The sequence below is a fragment of the Antedon bifida genome, chromosome 3, assembly GCF_963402885.1.
Source record: "Antedon bifida chromosome 3, ecAntBifi1.1, whole genome shotgun sequence".
NCBI classification, from domain to species: domain Eukaryota; kingdom Metazoa; phylum Echinodermata; class Crinoidea; order Comatulida; family Antedonidae; genus Antedon; species Antedon bifida.
Genome location: NC_136228.1, coordinates 3,913,996 through 3,933,952, shown reverse-complemented (window position 1 = coordinate 3,933,952; position 19,957 = coordinate 3,913,996). Strand labels below are relative to the sequence as shown.

General features: G+C 32.0%; 1 protein-coding gene across 2 annotated transcripts in view; it reads right to left on the bottom strand.

The window, feature by feature from the left end:
- LOC144838726 (choline transporter-like protein 2) overlaps window positions 1–19,957 on the bottom strand; it is a 42,406-nt gene continuing 22,449 nt past the window's right edge. Inside the window, exons 2-22 of one of the 2 annotated variants that reach the window (XM_078694181.1) lie at window positions 17,765–17,813; window positions 16,872–16,945; window positions 16,252–16,333; window positions 15,711–15,795; window positions 14,894–15,049; window positions 14,509–14,584; window positions 14,153–14,327; window positions 12,638–12,721; window positions 12,405–12,517; window positions 11,274–11,408; window positions 10,111–10,131; window positions 8,893–8,992; window positions 8,225–8,317; window positions 7,601–7,712; window positions 6,829–7,106; window positions 6,443–6,537; window positions 5,771–5,874; window positions 5,330–5,403; window positions 2,709–2,874; window positions 2,348–2,432; window positions 1–1,686 (exon numbers count right to left, since the gene is read on the bottom strand). In XM_078694181.1, coding sequence (XP_078550307.1) covers window positions 1,574–1,686; window positions 2,348–2,432; window positions 2,709–2,874; window positions 5,330–5,403; window positions 5,771–5,874; window positions 6,443–6,537; window positions 6,829–7,106; window positions 7,601–7,712; window positions 8,225–8,317; window positions 8,893–8,992; window positions 10,111–10,131; window positions 11,274–11,408; window positions 12,405–12,517; window positions 12,638–12,721; window positions 14,153–14,327; window positions 14,509–14,584; window positions 14,894–15,049; window positions 15,711–15,795; window positions 16,252–16,333; window positions 16,872–16,945; window positions 17,765–17,813 — 2,270 coding nt within the window. In that variant the 3' untranslated portion in view covers window positions 1–1,573. The remainder of the gene's footprint in view (window positions 1,687–2,347; window positions 2,433–2,708; window positions 2,875–5,329; window positions 5,404–5,770; window positions 5,875–6,442; window positions 6,538–6,828; window positions 7,107–7,600; window positions 7,713–8,224; window positions 8,318–8,892; window positions 8,993–10,110; window positions 10,132–11,273; window positions 11,409–12,404; window positions 12,518–12,637; window positions 12,722–14,152; window positions 14,328–14,508; window positions 14,585–14,893; window positions 15,050–15,710; window positions 15,796–16,251; window positions 16,334–16,871; window positions 16,946–17,764; window positions 17,814–19,957) is intronic. The other variant, XM_078694182.1, reaches the window with a different exon arrangement.

Here is a 19,957-nt window from a genome sequence, read left to right as displayed (position 1 = left end):
AACAGTATAAAAATATATTATATTTTCAACCTCAAGTTTGGAAAAATATGAACAGGTCAAAAACAATTTTGTAAAAATTCAGCTAAAGTGATTCCCAAAAACTATAATATTCAAAAAGCAACATTAGGTTTCCCTCCAATTAAAGACCAGTTTATTTGTAAAAAAAAAAAAGAATTATGGTTGCTCTTCACGTATAAAGCGCCATGTACCAAAATATGTATTTTTTACCAATATTAATTGCCGTCTAGAATTAGACGTCTTAAGCCATTCATAAACAATTGGAAGGTTTTCATGTACTGGCTTTATCATGAGAAACCTCTTACTCTAATTCTAACTATACACAAAACCACTTACTTCACAACCAAGGTCCCAAATGGTCTTTATTTAGAGGGAGCCCTGTTAACATTATAATATCGTGTCTATAGTACAACATCTATATCAAGCGCCTTGAGCACTTTGTGGATATGTGCGCTTTATAAATCTTATTAATTATCTTATCTTATCTTATCAACTTTTCTACAAAATTCAAAATCAATTTTCAAAAATTTACAAATCAATTAAATTATTATAAAGCATTGCATTGTATCAAATATTATATGTACAACTACGGTGCAAGGTAAAATCACAAACATTTTTTTTTTTCTAAATTTATTTTTAATTCTACACTTAACCCAGCACCAGCTCTGAAGCCCATTTACTGTTCAAGACATTTCTCACCCACTAAACAAAATGTGTAAAGTAAACTATCTATCATCAAAATGTGAAATGTACTAAAGCCTGTTTTCCTGTCGACGTTAATCGACGCTATCGTTAACAATAACCGGCAATCTTCTACGTAAACATTGAAATGTTAACGATTTAGAGGAAAAGGTACTCGCTATCGTTATCATTTCAACTTGATCGTCGTTGAACTGTTAACGACGATAGCATCGAATAATGTCGACAGGAAAACAGGCTTAAAAGTAAAAGTACTAATTATTAGATTGTTGAGAAACCCAATCAATATAACAAGATTCATGCCTATCCCACAATACTTCTTATTAAGCTCTGTCTACACTATCAAACTTTATGTGACAACAAAATGCGATATATATACATATTTGGGCACATCACACTTTTTTTGTCAAACTAGTTTGATAGTGTTGACAGAGCTTTAGGTACATGAAGACATCTGACCAAACCAAAAATTGCAAGTTAGTATACAATAATTACTGTATATGAATAGCAAAAAGTTTTCGAGTTTTCCATGGATCAATTTTTTAAAGTTCAAATTCACAAATTTCTGAACATTGTTGGTTATCCTTCACCTCAAAATGATGAATTCTTTGGAATATTTTTGCACTCATAATAATTATGTAAACATAAACTGAATTATACTGACTCTGATGTAGCCTAAAACATAACATTTATTTTCAGGGAACCTACACCTAAAAAGTAGTGACTGAGTTTTTATAACAAATAAAACACAACCTCAAAACTTGCATTAGTGCAGACAACCTCTGAATTTAATTAATTTGGATATATTCAGGCACTTCTGGTCATGTTTCCATCTCTTTTTTTAACAAGCATATATCTATTGTTTCGTTTTCTTTATCTTCTTGTTTTTCTTGCCGACGATTTTCATCAAGTTTTTAGACATGTAGTATGGTTTCTCAGCAGATCCATCATGTCTCTCCAAATCTTCGACTGTTGATAAAAAAAACCCAATTACTGTGATAATCATAACATAATGACACAGTTACAATTTAAAAAGCACTTCACTCTCTCTGAACAATGTGGTCCATTTTTGATCAAATCTAACAATTTTCAAAATTCATGTAATAGTTCTTCCTGAATTTTGAGTTAGGGTGGTATTTTTTTAGATATGTTGCATTGTCTGTCAGAGAAGGGACCAGAAATGTTCAACCAAAATTAATATCATTGTAGTACTATATCTCTGAATATGAGGGGAAAAGAAGGGTACAAGGCAGAGTGAGTGACCCAGTGGCTAAGACAGTAGAACCGTAATTATGTAGCCATAACATAGGCTCACTCCTGTTTCTTGTGGTAGAACGAGTCTTCTCGGATAAGGACTAAAATCCGTAGGTCTAGTGTACACATGCAGCTCATGTGCACTTTAAAGAACCTAGTACATCATTCGAGACTAGTAGGGGTTACCCCGGTGTACCAGTACACACACAGCCACTGATAACTGGGCCCTCTAGGAGATAAGTCTTTGACTGGAGAGGTCACCCAGTATAAATAAATAATAAATTTTGGTACACTGAAAATGGCAAATCTTCCACGACGGCGAGGTTATGGCAAACCCCAGACGAGCGTTGCACGTAGAACAATTTGGCATACTTACGAAAACATAAGAATAAAGTGTCCACAGCCATATCATAGACGCTGAAGAATCCTTTGGCAATTACGTACGACCCCACACCGATAGTCTAAAAAAAATAAACATATATATAAACAAAATTCTAAAATTAAATGTGGCTAGAGCATTAACATTTAGTTTTGTATTCTTTGTTAAAACACTGTGATTGGTCAAGTTTATGAAAATAAACTTTTAATTAAGTTAGTTTATCTAGCTTTAAACCTTCTATGTTTAGACAATTGATGTGTGAAGATCTATAGATGCATAAATTCGGACTGTACCATTTCCTTTTAAGGGGCATTCAATTGTAAAACAATCTAATTTCATTGTTATAAAAATATCTTACTATGATTGGCAGCCAATAATAATTGAGTTCAGGTGCGGGAACGTATTCTGCCACGACAGTGATACTGTTTGTAAAATAATAAAACGATGATACAGAGCACAGAAACACGACAAACAGCACTCCAAGAAATAAGAGGAAATCAGTCAGCTGGTTCACAACGAAAACCCTAAAAAAGAAAAAAACCAAAGGGCTCAATTAATTATATAAACAGATGTTTGATATGAAGATAGGCCTAACAAAAATGTTTATACACAGACAACAGTTTATCTGATTTTGTGTTATATAGTTGCCATATTCCTTTTGATGTATTTTCTCGGAAAACCCCAGAATACTTTATTAGGAAATAATTATGTAGTCTTACTAAAAAAAACACTAATGGGCCAAATCTAAAATGACAAAAATTAAATCAACTAGAATTTAATTCGTCACTTTGACGAATTATAGGTGATCATTTTTATCATTTTACTGAAATTAATTTTTTTTTAAACATGCACGTACGTTAACATACGATCGGAAAATGTTGATGTATGCCATCCTATTATATGCTTATAGTGCTGAGTTGTGCCTATATGCCATATACAATATGTACAGTATATACTGTATATCTATATACAGTGTAGCATAGGTGAAATTACGGGACACATGTTCTAATTTTTTGGCATGATGACGTTATCAAACTAAACTTTAAGATAACAATTTCGAAAGATAATTAATTGAGCAAAAAAATATAAGATTTGGAAAAAAATTTGGCACGTAGAAGCGCTGTGCGCGCTCTTTGAATTGTGTATAACTTTGACGAAAAATATGAAAAAACTACTTTTTCACTTCAACTGGCCATATGTTAACGTCACAACATCCGATAGGCTTAATTTTTATATGAATTAATATCTACATTTTATCAGCTTTCATAATAAATTATAATCATCAAGGTAACCTTCAATTCTGAAGAGCTGTAAGATATTCAAATTTACTGCGAAGGTGAAATTACACGGCCTACGTTATTTAAGTTTTTACGCGTGATGACGTCATTAAAATGAAGGTAGTGTCAACTCATGATAAAGATAATTAATTAAGCAAGCACATACTGAAAGTTGTGTGAAATTCGAGCACACATAACCAAGATGCGCTCTGTTGAATGTGATAATCTACACAAAAAGATAACAAATCCTAATTTTTAAATTCAAGTGGCCATTTGATGACGTCAAAACATTTTGTACGTAAAATGTGTACATGAATTCATATCTACAACTCAATGGCTTCCAGAATAAGTTAAAAAAATCGGGGGTCATCTTGCATTCTGAAGAATTATTTTCATTTTAAAAAAGACTTATTTTTTACCATTTTCAGAACTTTTGTAAAATAAATGTGCGCATTTTGTCATTTTTAACGTGCTCGTATAGCGTTATTTTAAGTCGGAACTGACTCAAATTTGGTGAATGTACTAAGGATGGTGAGTAGAATGAGATTTGTAAAAAAAATTCATATTTTTTACGCTTTTTAAGTATCGCGCGCGCAAAAACGCATTTTTGCGCAGTAATTTTTTGAAACACGCAAATGGCCTAATTCATGCTCTAAATTGATCAAAACTTAATTTTGAGCGTTTTAAATTTTTAACGCGCGATATCACGCGCATGAACCTACGTGCGCGTGCGTTTTTATTTGCTAATATTTTTACCCTTGATCTGAAGTTTACGTGTAGTGAATTTCATTAATATGTGATAATGAATTATGGAGATATGATTGATAATGTGATTTCGCAAAATGGCGTATAAATGTCGTCACGGATGAGTGATCACGCTGGAAAGCTTATTAGGATTAAGTTGTATTATTTGAAAGATATTCTGAAATTTTTGTAATCATTGACATTAAACTTTTTGAGATAATTGTTACACAAAATAGTGTACAGAAACAATAAAAAGAAAAAAAATAATAAAAAAAAAAAAAATAATAATAAAGATTTTATACAATAACAATAGGTGATCATTTTATTCTAAATGATCACCTAATTAAAAATTCTACCAAAACAAATAAAGACAAAAATAGCAATTTTTTAGGCCATGTGATTAGAAAGCTAAACTTAAAGATTCATTTATTCAGTTTCACTTTACAATAATACCTTGATATGATTTAAAATTACATCATTTTAATTATAATGTTATAAAGGACAGAAAAAGCAACTATTGATTTTTATGATAGACAAGTATGCTAATGAGTATGCTAATGAGTATGATGATATTAACAGATTAACAATTTCATTTATTCAGTTTCAGTTTACAATAATACCTTGAGCAGGATGATTTAAAATGACATCATTTGAATTATGAAGGACAGAATAAGCAACATCTGATTTCTTTAAAAGACAAGTATGATTATGAGTATGCTAATGATTATGCTAATAAGTATGATAATGAGTATGATAATGCGTATGCTATTGAGTATGAGAATGAGTATGCTATTGTATGCGAATGAGTATGATAATGAGTATGCGAATGAGTGTGCTAATGTGTATGCTAATGAGTATGCTATTGAGTATGCTAATGAGTATGATAATGAGTATTCTCAGTATGCTAATGAGTATGCTAATGAGTATGATAATGATTATAAAATTTTGTACATCGTACCTTAAGAAATTTCGCATCAGTAGAAAAAATGCTTTCTTTGCGGATGTACAGAAATTCTTGCCGTAAACAGCAATCTGGAGAGGAGGAAAAAAGATGTATGATTAACGTTTTCGAATTTGTGTGTGGAGACAGCGGCAGATCCAGGATTTTGAGGCGGTAAAATTAAGTGAACTAAAAAAAATAAATATTTGCTACCACCCTTCCATATTCATGGTATAAACATTTTCTGAAACATATATAAACTACCTTCAAATATGATCCGGCTTTTCAATCAACTTAATTCATTGTTTATCAGAGTAATTTTGTATCTCTGTTGTATTTTTCAAATATTATTGTCTTTTTTTGAGTTACTAACCTTCAACAAATTTTGAGCAATTGTATGTAAACATGAATTTCTTTTTGGACAAATAAAATGAACTATGCATAAACAATTATTCATACCATAATGTAAGCGTTCTTGTTGAGGAACTTCATAAATTTCTCCAAGCACCAGAAACAGCACTTCAAACACTTGATAAGATACTTAACAACATCGTTTTCCTGTCCTAAAAACAGAACAAGTAGTAGTATACACAATAGGTTTTATGATGTGTTTATATAAACAGGCATAAATGGTTTAAATGCAGCTTAATGTTCCAACAAGGCAATGCAATAAGCATATGCATGTTGACAAAGACATTATTATTCATACGTTTTATTCCTTAGTTGTTCAATCAATTCTTTCTTATTGTATTATTATTATTTGGTTTTCTCATATCAATGTTAACAGCAAAAGTCAAATTCAAAGAATTGTAAAAAAGGGCAGTAAAGTGAAATCTCTAGATGATATGTTTAAATTGTTTATACTTTAGAAAATTATCTCCATTTTCCAAGACTCATCCCACCCATTACACTCAAATATTATTATTACACTTTGTATTATTTAAAGATCTACTAAGGTATAAAACATATATCTCAAAATTGTAAGATTTTTACAATAAAGTAGACTTGTATCTGGTACTTGGACAAATTTCAAATTTTTTTAGGACGAATGCTGATGGTCGTATAGTAAATTAAATAAATGAAAGAAAGTTCTTTACTTTTGCACTATATAGAAATAAAAAAATGTTGTACCTTTTAGTTTTCGCTCAAGATATTCCAGGAAGACTCTAATCATCTTAATAATTGCAATGATTAAGGAACCAAAAGCAATCGATCCTAAATGATATCTGAAAAACAAAAATACACAAAAAAATGAAAATAAACAAACCATAGAAGGTAGGCATAGTGTTGAAGCAGGCAAGAGGAAACAAAATTGGTGGATTACCTGGTCCATAGCTACAAGACTACCAGATATTAGTTGTATAAGATGCTATAGATATAAATCCAAAGGCAAATTACTGAAAAAATGACAATGCTGTAGGTATCAGTGGCTTCATCTCAATGGAGATACAAAAATAAAAAAGCGAAAAGCTAAATAGATGATGAAAGCTAAAGATGCTATAGATATATTTCCTAACCTAATTGCTCTCCAGAAAGACGCAGTGACTGCAAAGGTGGGCGTGTCCTTCTTATGGAACGTCCAATACCATGATGCGAAGGCACCGGCAAGAGTCACCTGACACAGTGCTATGATGAAGTACATCAACCAGAAAAGGCCAAACAGGTTGTAGGCCTGGAAGTAGAGAGCCAAATCTGGCACTTCATATGATTGGAACTCGCATGTAATGTCTAGATCCTCAAAACCGCTGATGTTCCACTTTGACAGTGCTGTGTCGTCTGCTTTAGTGTAGTTAACCTAAAAAAAAAAGGTTTTGTTTATATATATATATAAACAAATCAGGCAAAGAACATTAATTCTAAACCGCCCGGTGATATACTGAAATTTAATTAATTAATTTGAAACGATAAAGATGAGGAAATCTGTGAGAATGAGAATATATATATATATACTTTATTTATTTTATTCACGAGACTGGTGTATACAGCACAACTTGCTCAATCAACATTGATTGTCTTAACACAAGTTTGTGATATTACAAAATAGTGATAATTAATAAAACATTATTTAAATATGTATATTGATAACATTCCAATGAGCTCCCAAAGATGTTTCAAGCATCATGGTATTGTGTGTACTGACACAGGTATAAGAAAATCAATACACCAAAGTTTCTTTTAAAATGAACTATGTAGAATTACTTTTGATTATTGACCAAAAAACATTATCGAATGAAACAAATTTTTTTTTTAAATGCAAAATCAAGTTGTTATGCTGTCAAATCTACTTACAGAGCAATCACATTCAAAATCGACTCTAGATACGTTCCAATCAACGTACGTGAAAGTTGGATCAGAAGGCGCCACCTTAAGGCAGTCCTGTACCCCAGAACTCGCAAGAAATCTATGAAGTGTTGGATTAAAGAGTAAAACATGCAAATAGTCATCATCAACATCATATCATCATCAGATAATCATTGATGCAATGTGCCATGTTTTCCCGAATGATCATAAAATCAAAAGGTCACCTCCTGTGTTTAAAATTAAACTTTCTTTCATTTGAGACCAAACATGATGACATTTGAGGTCATAGATCAATGATGACCAATGACCGTTCACCACCCCTCACCCGAGCTCACTTTTTTTTGGTAAATCCATACCTCCATTTTTACCAGAATCAAGTGAAATTAGCTTCTTTTAAATTTGTTCACAGATTAAACCTTGTATAGGGATAATATGGGTGTTATCAACTAGATTTCCTGCTGATGAGGCACTGATGAAGAAAGTCTATCTAGCGGTAACTGTAGAGTGGTCCCAAGACATGACTACACTTTGGCTTTAGTTGGTCATCATCACCCTTTCCCAAAATCCTGGATTACCCTTGCACACATGAACCATCAATAGTAAAAAGGATACAATGCAATAGATCCCCAGACAAAGAAAAGTATCACTTGTAAGATGAATGGTACGGCAGGAAAGAAAAGTGTTGAAATTATAGACGCAACAGCTCTAAAAAGAAGAAAATTAATTGTATACATCGTTAATTACATAACCAAGTCATTGATTTAAACATCCATTAGTTGTGCTGGCCAAAGGCTAGGCACCCATCTTCAAAGTCTTCCATCCAGTCTAAAGCTTATTATAAGGCCTTTCCAATCAGCCTCGATTTCAACACAGCACCGCAAATTTGGATACCTGAAAGTACCGTTTCATTTTTTTCACCCCCACCTTCTCAACTCTGAACATCATGATTAAACTAACTAATTAAATCAGATACTCATACATTGTATTACAGTTGTTGTCGCTACTGCACTTTCACACCTACTGAGGCTACAGAGGTCATCAGTATGTGAACGTGACCCTAATCTTAAAGGGTGAATCCGGGTATGACGTTTGACGCACCACTTTTTTATTTTACGACACTCTTTCTCCTTCACAGCAGACGAAAAATAAGTTTGGTTACTATCAATATAGTTGCCAAGGTTTATATTCTATAATAAAATAGAGCCCCTGAGCTACCCTTTAAAGATAGCCTCATTTTCAAACCTAAAGTATCCAAAATAAAATGTTAAAAATTATCTTACTTGCTAGCCTCTTGTATCATGCCAATAGCAATCCTAATTTGTTTACATAGACACACGGTGATGAGTAGCAGCAAGGCAAAGATAACAGCCAGAGTGATACCTAAAACAAATGGAAATACAACGTTAATACATATTCTATTCTGCCACAATGAATAGATAGATAGATGTAAGGTAACAGTTTTGTTTTTTTTTATATTTTTTTAACAAAAACAAATAATTTACATAAGGACTGGATTTTTTATTTGTCCCTTAAGTATATTTCAAAAGTTAAACATTTAAATTAAAAATTTATGGTTCACAGATTTGTATTTAAAAAAATTAAAAACAAACATTTGATTTGCAAAAAAAAGTGGGTGATGGCAAACAATATACCAACATACAAAACACTATTGTAAAATCAAATACTAGGAAAATAATTTACAAGTAGAATATTAAACATGCATGCATATTATAAAATAATAAATATAATATTTGTAATTGGTGTTCATATATAATTAAAATATAATATAAATCAAGATAACACCAAATGTAAAATATTGAATTCATTTTTAATAATTTTACATTAAATAAAATAAAAACCAAATTAATTAAACTGTGTATAATATATGCACAAAATATCTTCAAACCAGTATATAAATCCAAAGGCAAATTACTGAACAAATGACAATGCTGTGGGTATCAGTGGAGTGGAGATACAAAAACAAAAAGCGAAAAGCTAAATCAAAACGATAAAGTAAAACAGCCAGAAAAGTTAGCAGAGCTTTCGGTCAACACTAGCCCTTCATCAGTGCAAGTTTAAACCAGTATATATAAATATATAAATACAAATTTAAAGGTGTATCAAACTGAATGTGATGTGCCCATATTTGGACATGATGATGTCATATCACTACCATATTTAAGCATACCACTACCATATTTGGGCACATCACACTTCTTTTTGTCATACTTGTTTGATAGTATAGACAGAGCTTTAAAAAGGTTGTTTACAGTGTATATAGTACTGTACAATAATACCGTATAAAAATCTATAAACTATTTATCTCCTGTGTAAGAGTACCTTGAAACATAAGTAGTAATAACTACTAATAATAACTAGTTAGTATTTTGACAATGCAAGAAAGCAAACATAAACAAATAGTACAAAAATACATTTTTATAATAAAAACTGAACGAAAAAAAAAAGTTACTTTAAATTAGCGTGCTGATCTTACTTACCGCAATAATAAAACGATTGCTCTATCGCGTGCAATGTGCAGATACAATGTGCAAAGAGTGTTAAACAAAACACAAAGTTAGCAGTGAATATTTAGACACAGTTGTTGACTTCTAATCTAGGCTTTATACAACCACCCCAGATAGGTTTAGAAAATACCAGTTGCAACCAGTTTTGAGCAGATAATAAGCAGGTATAGCTCCTCAAACTCTTTGCTGTTTATATGCGCTAGGTTATACAACCACCCCAGATGGGTTTAGAAAATACCAGTTGCAACCAGTTTTGAGCAGATAATAAGCAGGTATAGCTCCTCAACCTCTTTGCTGTTTATATACGCTAGGTTATACAACCACCCCAGATGGGTTTAGAAAATACCAGTTGCAATCAGTTTTGAGCAGATAATAAGCAGGTAGAGTAGATCACTGCGTGGCGTTTACTAGCGAAAAGTTGAACTACGCTTATTGTCTAAGCCTTCCACAGCTCATAGCAACATATAAGCTTTTTATAATGGATTTTTTTACACATAATTGTAAATAAGTAATATGTTTTTGTACATTGTTGAATTTCAAATTTGACATTGTAGAAAGAATGATTTCAATAAATTCTCCATATATCTTGTATTCTATAGAGTAGCTTACACTATGACATTAATGCACTCATAACATATATTCTAATCCCTGACCCTGCTTACTATCAGGCAACTAATTTATTTTATATAGTGTAAAACCTATAATTTATCAATTCTAATATTAATTTGAAAAAATGGCAAGTAGTACTAGAGCAAGTGTAGCAACATCTCAACATTGAACAAGTGCCAGTGAACAAGCACACCAGTATCAGTAATACCAGTACCAGAAACCAATACCACTGTACTAGTGTACCGATACTAATGTATCAGTACCAGTGTACCAATACCATTGTAGGTCTACTAGTACCACTGAAGCAGTACCGGTACCAGTAAACCAGTACCACATTACCAGTACCAATGACAGTGTATAAATACCAGTATCCGTGTACCAACACCACTGTACCAGTGTACGAATGTCACTTTACAATTGTACCGATACCAGTGTACCAGTACCACTGTACAAATTCTATTTTACCAGTACCACTGTAACATTACCAGTGAAACTGTACACAAGTATGTCAATTATATCACACTTACCAAAGGCATACCATGTATCCTTCAAATTGAGGTAGCTATCAAGGTCAGTCGTGAAGCCAATGTCTGCCAATGACTGCTCTGCATCAGTCTGCATATCTTCCAGTTCTTTGTAACGTGTCCAGCAGTAATAACAACCTTAAAAAAGTAATAAAAATAATACATGTTGAATTTACATTGTGTTAAATGAATGAAACCTCACATAACATATTTAACTAAAATAATCTCGAGAAACGTTGGAATGTTAAGTAAATTGAAGTACATACTTCCTTTAAACATCTTATTTTCCCTGTATAATACCCTTATTTTACCCTATTTATCATACTGCAATGTTGCTTGGGCTACAACTGTAGATAAATTTACTGGATGCTGCCCCTGGACAGGTTCTGATAACACGAAAATTAATTCTCTCTTTAAATTACAAAAAAAGGCTATCAGAATCTGTTCGGGAGCACCTCCAAAATCTCACACTAAACCACTTTTTTATTCTCTCAATACTTTAAATATATTTGATATAAATAAACTCCAAACAGCTTTATTCATGTTCCGCCTAAATCATAATAAATTACCAACTCAATTTTACTCCTATTTTCAAAATTTTAATCATTCTTACAACACCAGATCTTCAACTGCAAAAAATCTAATATATGAAAAGCATACCATATTACTTAGAAGAACATCTTTTATTTACAATGGACCGTATATATGGAACAACTTACCGCTCAATCTAAAAGCAATAACCATCATAAATACATTTAAAACAAAATACAAACAAACACTTATTTCAAACTATTTGGAACATTAGTAATTCACAATTGCCTTAAGACTGTTTTTTTGTTTCTTTTTTGTGCCTTTTTGTTTAGTTTTATTTGCCAATTTGACGAAAGGAAGAACTTTTTTTTTTTTTTGTTCTCTCACTTAAATTAGATAATTAAATATATTACTTATCTGGAGGACCAAACTTAAAGCCTTGGCTTAATGTGTCCTCCTCACACAATTGTATTTATTAATTTATGTTTCTGTTCATATTGTATTATATTGTGTGAAACAATAAACTTGAAACTTGAACTTGAATGCTATGAATGTGACAATGAAGGCAGCTTGATGATCTTTATAAATTTAGGTTATACATACCCCAGGCAGTGACTACATGAAGTCCAATGATACCAAACAAAACCATCGTCCCTGCTATAAACCTCATAAGAACAATATAAAGGAATGACACCAACATAGCAGCACACAATCCTCTGTCAAAAAATTAACATAATTATTATTCATAAATACAATATCTGCATAAATATAAAATCCTCCTCCTCATTTGACACAGATGATGTTGGAAGGAATTCTGATAAAATAATGTTACTTACAAGAGAATTGAATACCACACTGCATAGAAGTCATCCAGAATCATGGCTGCTGTTTTTTGGAAGTTCAGAAATATGGTAACAGCGCTATAAGAAAACATCAATGAAAGTTAACACAAGTGCCAATATAATTAACAATACTAGTTATGCTTCGCTGAATTCACAACACTAGTTACGCTTCGCTGCATTCGCAACAATAGTTACGCTTCGCTGCATTCACAACACTAGTTACGCTTTGCTGCATTCACAACACTAGCTATGCTTCGCTGCATTCGCAACAATAGTTATGCTTCGCTGCATTCACAACACTAGTTACGCTTCGCTGCATTCACAACACTAGCTGTGCTTCTCTGCTTTCACAACAATAGTTATGCTTCGCTGCATTCACAACACTAGTTACGCTTCGCTGCATTCACAACACCAGTTATGTTTTGCTACATTCACAACAGTAGTTACGCTTCGCTGCATTCACAACAATAGTTTTGTTACGCTGCATTCACAACACTAGTTATGCTTCGCTGCATTCACAACACTAGTTACGCTTCGATGCATTCACAACACCAGTTTTGTTACGCTGCATTCACAACACTAGTTATGCTTCGCTGCATTCACAACACTAGTTATGCTTCGATGCATTCACAACACTAGTTTTGTTACGCTGCATTCACAACACTAGTTATGCTTCGCTGCATTCACAACACTAGTTATGCTTCGCTGCATTCACAACACTAGTTACGCTTCGATGCATTCACAACACCAGTTTTGTTACGCTTCGATGCATTCACAACACTAGTTATGCTTCGCTGCATTCACAACACTAGTTATTTTACGCTGAATTCACAACACTAGTTATGTTTCACTGCATTCACAACACTAGTTATGTTTCACTGCACTCACAACACTAGTTATGTTTCGCTACATTCACAACACTAGTTATGTTTCGCTACATTCACAACACTAGTTATGTTTCGCTACATTCACAACACTAGTTATGTTTCACTGCATTCAGAACACTAGTTATGTTTCACTGCATTCACAACACTAGTTATGTTTCACTGCATTCAGAACACTAGTTATGTTTCACTGCATTCAGAACACTAGTTATGCTTTGCTGCATTTAAAACATTAGTTATTGTTCGCTACATTCACAACCCTATTGACGTGTCTCTGCATTCACAACACTAGTGATGTGTTGCCGCATTCACAATGCTAGTAATGCTTCGCTGCATTCACAACATTAGTTATGCTTCACTGAATTCAGAACACTAGTTATGCTTTGCTGCATTTAAAACATTAGTTATTGTTCGCTGCATTCACAACACTAGTGACGTGTCTCTGCATTCACAACACTAGTGACGTGTTGCCGCATTCACAACGATAGTTATGCTTCGCTGCATTCACAACATTAGTTATGCTTCACTGAATTCGCAATGCTATTTATGCTTCACTGCATTCACAACACAAGTTATGCTCAACTGAATTATTAAAATCTGAAACCAAGGGTGATATAAAACTTACTCCGATAAATATGATGCAAGGTCTTCTGGTTGGAATGTTTGACCATTTGACAGGGTGAGATTTTGACCATTTAAACTATCAGTAATGTTACTGGTAAACTGCTCCTTGGATGTTGCTGCGTCCAACACTCCTTCTACCACATCAATTAAAAACTGTGGTACACATCGATCAAGGACTGAAAATATGAAATCATTTAATACAATTAATACACAATAAAATAATAGTACAATGATTCAAGAAATATGATATGTTCTACCTTTTTAATCACAATTCATTACCATTTTTATGTCTTATTTTACCTTTAAACATTTCATTTTCAGTGGTTAAAAAAGTGATTATTATTATTATTTTCTTACATGGTTCACTTTCCACATAGTATGTTGGACATTTTTCATCTTCAAGCATTTTCTGCAATCCGTCTACATCCCTATGCTGTAGAGTAAAATAATAAAATTAGTACAAACTTATCATGTCTCATAAATAAGCCTTAAAAAAGTATGTTTCCCAATCCCAACTAACCAAAATTTGATCAAATCTAGAATCAACTTTTTGAGTAATTGAGCATTAAGGCCAATTTACACAGACGAGCGATGACGGTAAGTGGAAAACAAAAATATAGAATCTATGTTATTTTTTATGACCATTTACATGGGACAAGCTATGCAATTTTTCATTTACTGTTACTGCTTGTCTGTGTAAATTTCTTTTTTAACTTAAATTAATTAAAAATATATAACATACATATTTAGAGGTCGGGTCATTGTACTCGGTCTCTGGGTCAAATCCATAATCACAGTAGGGTTTAATTTTAGAGAAGTCTGGATCAAAATTTGCAACATTTAGGAACACTTCAGTTAGAGCTGTATACGTTTCTGTCGGACATTTTTCAAGACAGATCTGAAACAAACAAAATACACAGAGAATTTATTGAAGACGAACAATTTGATTATGAATTAACTCTAAAAAAACTCTTTTAAGTTTAAATACAAAATTCCTAGAATGTTACAGCTTATATTTGAATAAACGTCCTGCGCCGTTTATTGTTCAGGGTTTTTAGGGTGTGGGGGGGGGGGGCGTTTATTTGAGGGAGATATTTATTCAAGGGAGGCCTTTATTTTTTGGGTGTAATATGGTAAAATGTATAACCAAATAAATACTCCTTAGATATGAAAAAATAAGTGATAAAATACAGTAAAAATTGTTGTAATACAATATTGTGTATAAAGGCTCCGGGGCGTTTAATCGAGGGGGCGTTTTTTCAATGTGGGGCGTTTATTCAAATAAATATGGTAGTTTGAAACTGATATACCTGTATAATAAATATAGAATGGTCAAGAGAGGAAACCCACAATTTTCTCGGTATGGTATTGGACTAGAAACTAAACAATGTCCAATATTCTGGAAATTTAGACTTTACTCTCCATTAGGTTGATCTTGTACAGTATATTGGTTACTTTTTAATTAATTTTTTTTTTGTTAGAGCAATGAACAATTCCAATAACATTATCATCAGAGTCTAGGCATGTTGCATGTCTAAGCATGAATATGTTACACTTACCTGTTTGGTTGGGCAAGTCAGCTGAAAGCTTGACAAAGTTGATGAACATTTCAACAGATCAAAAAAGAACAGGTATGGTTTTTTTCTGAAAAAAAAAGGTTTTTATAAATATTTGTAGTAAGTAATATATCGAGTAAAATGAAATACTCTATATCCTCGGGTATAAATCCCACTTCGGGTCTAATCCAACCACCTACTTTATGTCTGATTTAACAAACAGGCATACAGTATCCCCTGGTATTGACTTTTGGTCTGGATGCAGGCGTCTCTCTAACCAGTTCAGAACAGTTTTAACAAGAAATGCTTACAAATCATTTTTTTCCTGAAACATGGGCTCCCCGGGAAATAGTCCCACACCCTAAAGTCGGCACAATTTTGTGTTCTAGGGGGGGGGGGGGGGAGTGAGATTATACCAGAGGATGTACGGTATTAAAATATTTACATATACCATTTTTTACAGAAGATTACGTTTGTAAAATCAGAAAGTACAATATTATCTATCTGGCAGAAAAATGTAAATCATTTGAAATGCCATACTTACTCAACTCCCGGTGTAATACCACAAATCTGTCCTTTATAGTCAGTTGGATATACTAACTTTCTGGGGTCTCCGTTCATCCAAGCTACAAAATTAAAATAGAAATCAGACTAAAGAGTAAAACAGTGTTTTTTAGCAATATAGGGAAATATGATGAGTACACTTGCTAATTAATTATGTAACTAATAGTAAAAACAAATTGTTTCTAATTAAACTTTATTGTAATGTTCTGGTATTGTTTAACTCTGCGAAAACATTTTTGTAAGGTTTCAATGATGCCAATTATATTGTGAGGCATCTAGGGCTTAATTTATCAAACTTACTAACTTTGCCTTAAATCCTTGATTTTTGTCGGATTTATTAATAATACTAAGCAAAAATATTTGCTTAATTTTATCTTAAATCTTAGACGAACAACACCCTGCCTTAAGATGAAAAATGTTGTCTCTGGTCAAGAAAACATCGGCCAAAAACGCATTGGGCAAAAGGACAGTGGCAAAAATGCACTGGACAACAACGCTCTAGTCAAGAACACGCTAGACAAAAATGAACAGTATTATTTGCAAATTTAATAGTTTTGTTACAAATTAAAAATAGACTGATTATTTTACGATGTGACTCACCATAACCCCCGACAACAAACATTCCAACGATGAAGGCTAGAAACAGAAGACAACAGATAACATCTGTACAACTCCTAAAATTTAAAAAGCAAAATACATAATTAGATATTATATAACACCTAAATAAATTCCTGTCATTTGATTGGATGATTGTGGGTCACATAGCGTACAATAGTACGCACTATTAAACGATCTTTAATAGTACGTTTTAAACATTATATGATGAATTTTATATGAAAAAAAAAATTGCGATTTGTGATGTACTTGGCTGTCATTAATTCCTTAGTTCGGGCCTTAATTTCATAGTTTACAAGTTGGTTGTTAGAGCATGGAGTTAGTTTTATTATCTCTGTGGTTATGGGCCAATAACAACATAACAACTTTGACAATACAACATTAAACCAGAGAAGAGTGCAATTATTGTAATTAAAATTGATTAGTGTAATTTCACTCTTCCCTGATTAAACAAAGACGTTTTGATTAAAGCTTCATAAATAATGTACTGTAACATTGCCTATAGGCACTACTTCATACTGTGTAATGTACAGTTCAGTTGAATACATAAGTGGGTCACTGCACACTACCAGTCTTAGCAAGAGCAACATAAAGACCCATCGCTTAGAACACCGATGTTTCCTCACATTACTTATAGGCCTACATTGTACAGTATGTAGACAACACATTATTAGAGGGTGATAATATTAAACCAACTATTGAAGATTAAAATAGGGGCCTACTATAAATACAGTTGAAATATTGTATCATAATAGCTTGCCTCTCTTTTTGTTTTATGGAAAATCATGATGGTATTATTATTTTTTTTTTTTACTTAAAATGACAAATTTGATCATTATTATAGTTTACTAGATAAAACAAACAAAAATTACATTCACCTATTATCAATTGGTCCATGGAATGATGGGTCATATTTTTCTGGATCCCCTATAAAAAAAAATAGTAATATTTAATTAATGAATTAAAAAATCTAATTAAATTAAATTATTAATTTAATTCTCAAATCGAATTGAAGAAAATTGAAAAAAAATAAACTGTAAATAAAACAATGGAATATGAATCATATGTTTTTACAGTATTGTACCAGGATATGCGTTCATGTAATTCAAAAAGATAAACAATAATAAAAAGCACTAGATATATGCAATTGACATCATCATTATCTCATTTCAGGATATGAGGTTTATTGACCGTACAGTTAAACAACTTTACTATCAATAAATTGACAGATTAGTATGTTTACTGTACCTTGTCATTTTAGTGTTGTAAAGTAAAGCCGCTTATTATAGTACGTATTGTAAATGAGCTCAATGGTAACATAAAGGGGGAAATTAATTTTGACTATTGTGTAATCTATTCAAACCAAGCATCAGTTCATTAAAATATCAATCAAATATTCATTCAATTAATTCTTCTTTTATAACGGAATACCAAAAAAATTGGAAAAAAATCTGAATAAATCATTACTAAATGAATTAGATAACTTATCAAATTTAATTGCTACATCTTTTATTAATGAAGTCTTTCAAAACATTACAAATAAAAACGAATACAAAAATATTTATATAGGCCTATTGTAGTCGTAGAATTACTTTAAATACAGTAACATTTGTGCTTGATTTTTGTGTGTACAGTATATTTTATTGTGGACAACATGTGACAAAATGTGACATACAGGTAGCACAGTGTTATGCCTGGAGACAAGTAGAAAGTATGGGAGTTTCCAAGCCAAAAGAGGAGTAATACTAATAGCACATTATGAAATACACATTATGCCTTCCTATCCAATCCTGTTAAACCAATCTACACTATCAAACTAGTTTGACAAAAAAAAAGTGTGATGTGCCCAAATATGGTAGTGATATGACATCATCATGTCCATATATGGGCAAATCACATTTTTTTGTCACAAACTTTCCTGCCATTAAACATGTTATAAATATTATATTTACATGAATTATTAGATTATGTTTTGACAAAACTAAATGATATTCCAGAATACTAACTATTATATATAGAGATTTGTAGGTCACTGAACAAGACAAAAATACATAGTGGTGATACCTTGGTGATACGAATAAATTTACATAAATTTTATTATATTAATAACAATCTTGTGTACTATTAGTATTAGTATTATTCTTCAATAGTATCAATCTTATTTCACAATGCTCATTCTGATTTCCAGCTGACAAAAAGTGAGGTTTATTATCAATGTTGTTGGAAAGTTTTATATCTTAATATCTATAATAAACAATAGACATTCTATACAAAACTACCCTATTTGAAACAAGCCGGATGAAAAGATCAATTGTAACCTCATGGAACTTATATTAAAATCTTTTAAGGAAGTTATTGAAAACATCGGTAAATAATGCTTATTGAATGCAATTTCCTTTTGATATGTCACTGTAATCAAAATGACAAAAGCTCAATTATTTAAAAGGCCGATTCAAAAAATAAGCATCATATGAAATAAAACGAAGAGCTGTTCCTAGAAGATGTCAATAGTATGTTCCGTTAAATATTAATAATAATAGTAGAGGAAATAAATTAAATACACCTAACATAATTTATGCAATTTATATTCATGGAGAAAAGGAAAAACCAAATATGTTTTGTTAAATTGCCAAAATTGTATAAATCCTCAAACTGGCATTTAAAAAGTAAATTCATCCTTGTCAGAAATGTAACACTAACAGCAAAACAGCTTTAGTCGCCAAATTATGTCATTTTAAGCTAGTGTTCCCGTCGCCAAATAAATTAAGGTATTTTATTAACAGTGTGTTTCTTCGCAGCGGCAGAAATGTGGCCCCTATGTTGGCAAATATTTGCGCACTACAAGTACTGAACGACAAATAAAAATGACTGCAGACATTGACAAAAGTAGCATAGAGTCTGGCCATGATGTTTACTTACTCTTACTATGGTGATTTAACAAATTTTAGACCATATTCTAAAGTTACACTTCTTAACACTGGAAATTCATTCATAATAGAATCCAGTTATGGTGACACAAAGCAAAGTGCCCACTGAATTGGATGTTTTGTTAATAGGTGTTGGCTGTAGTG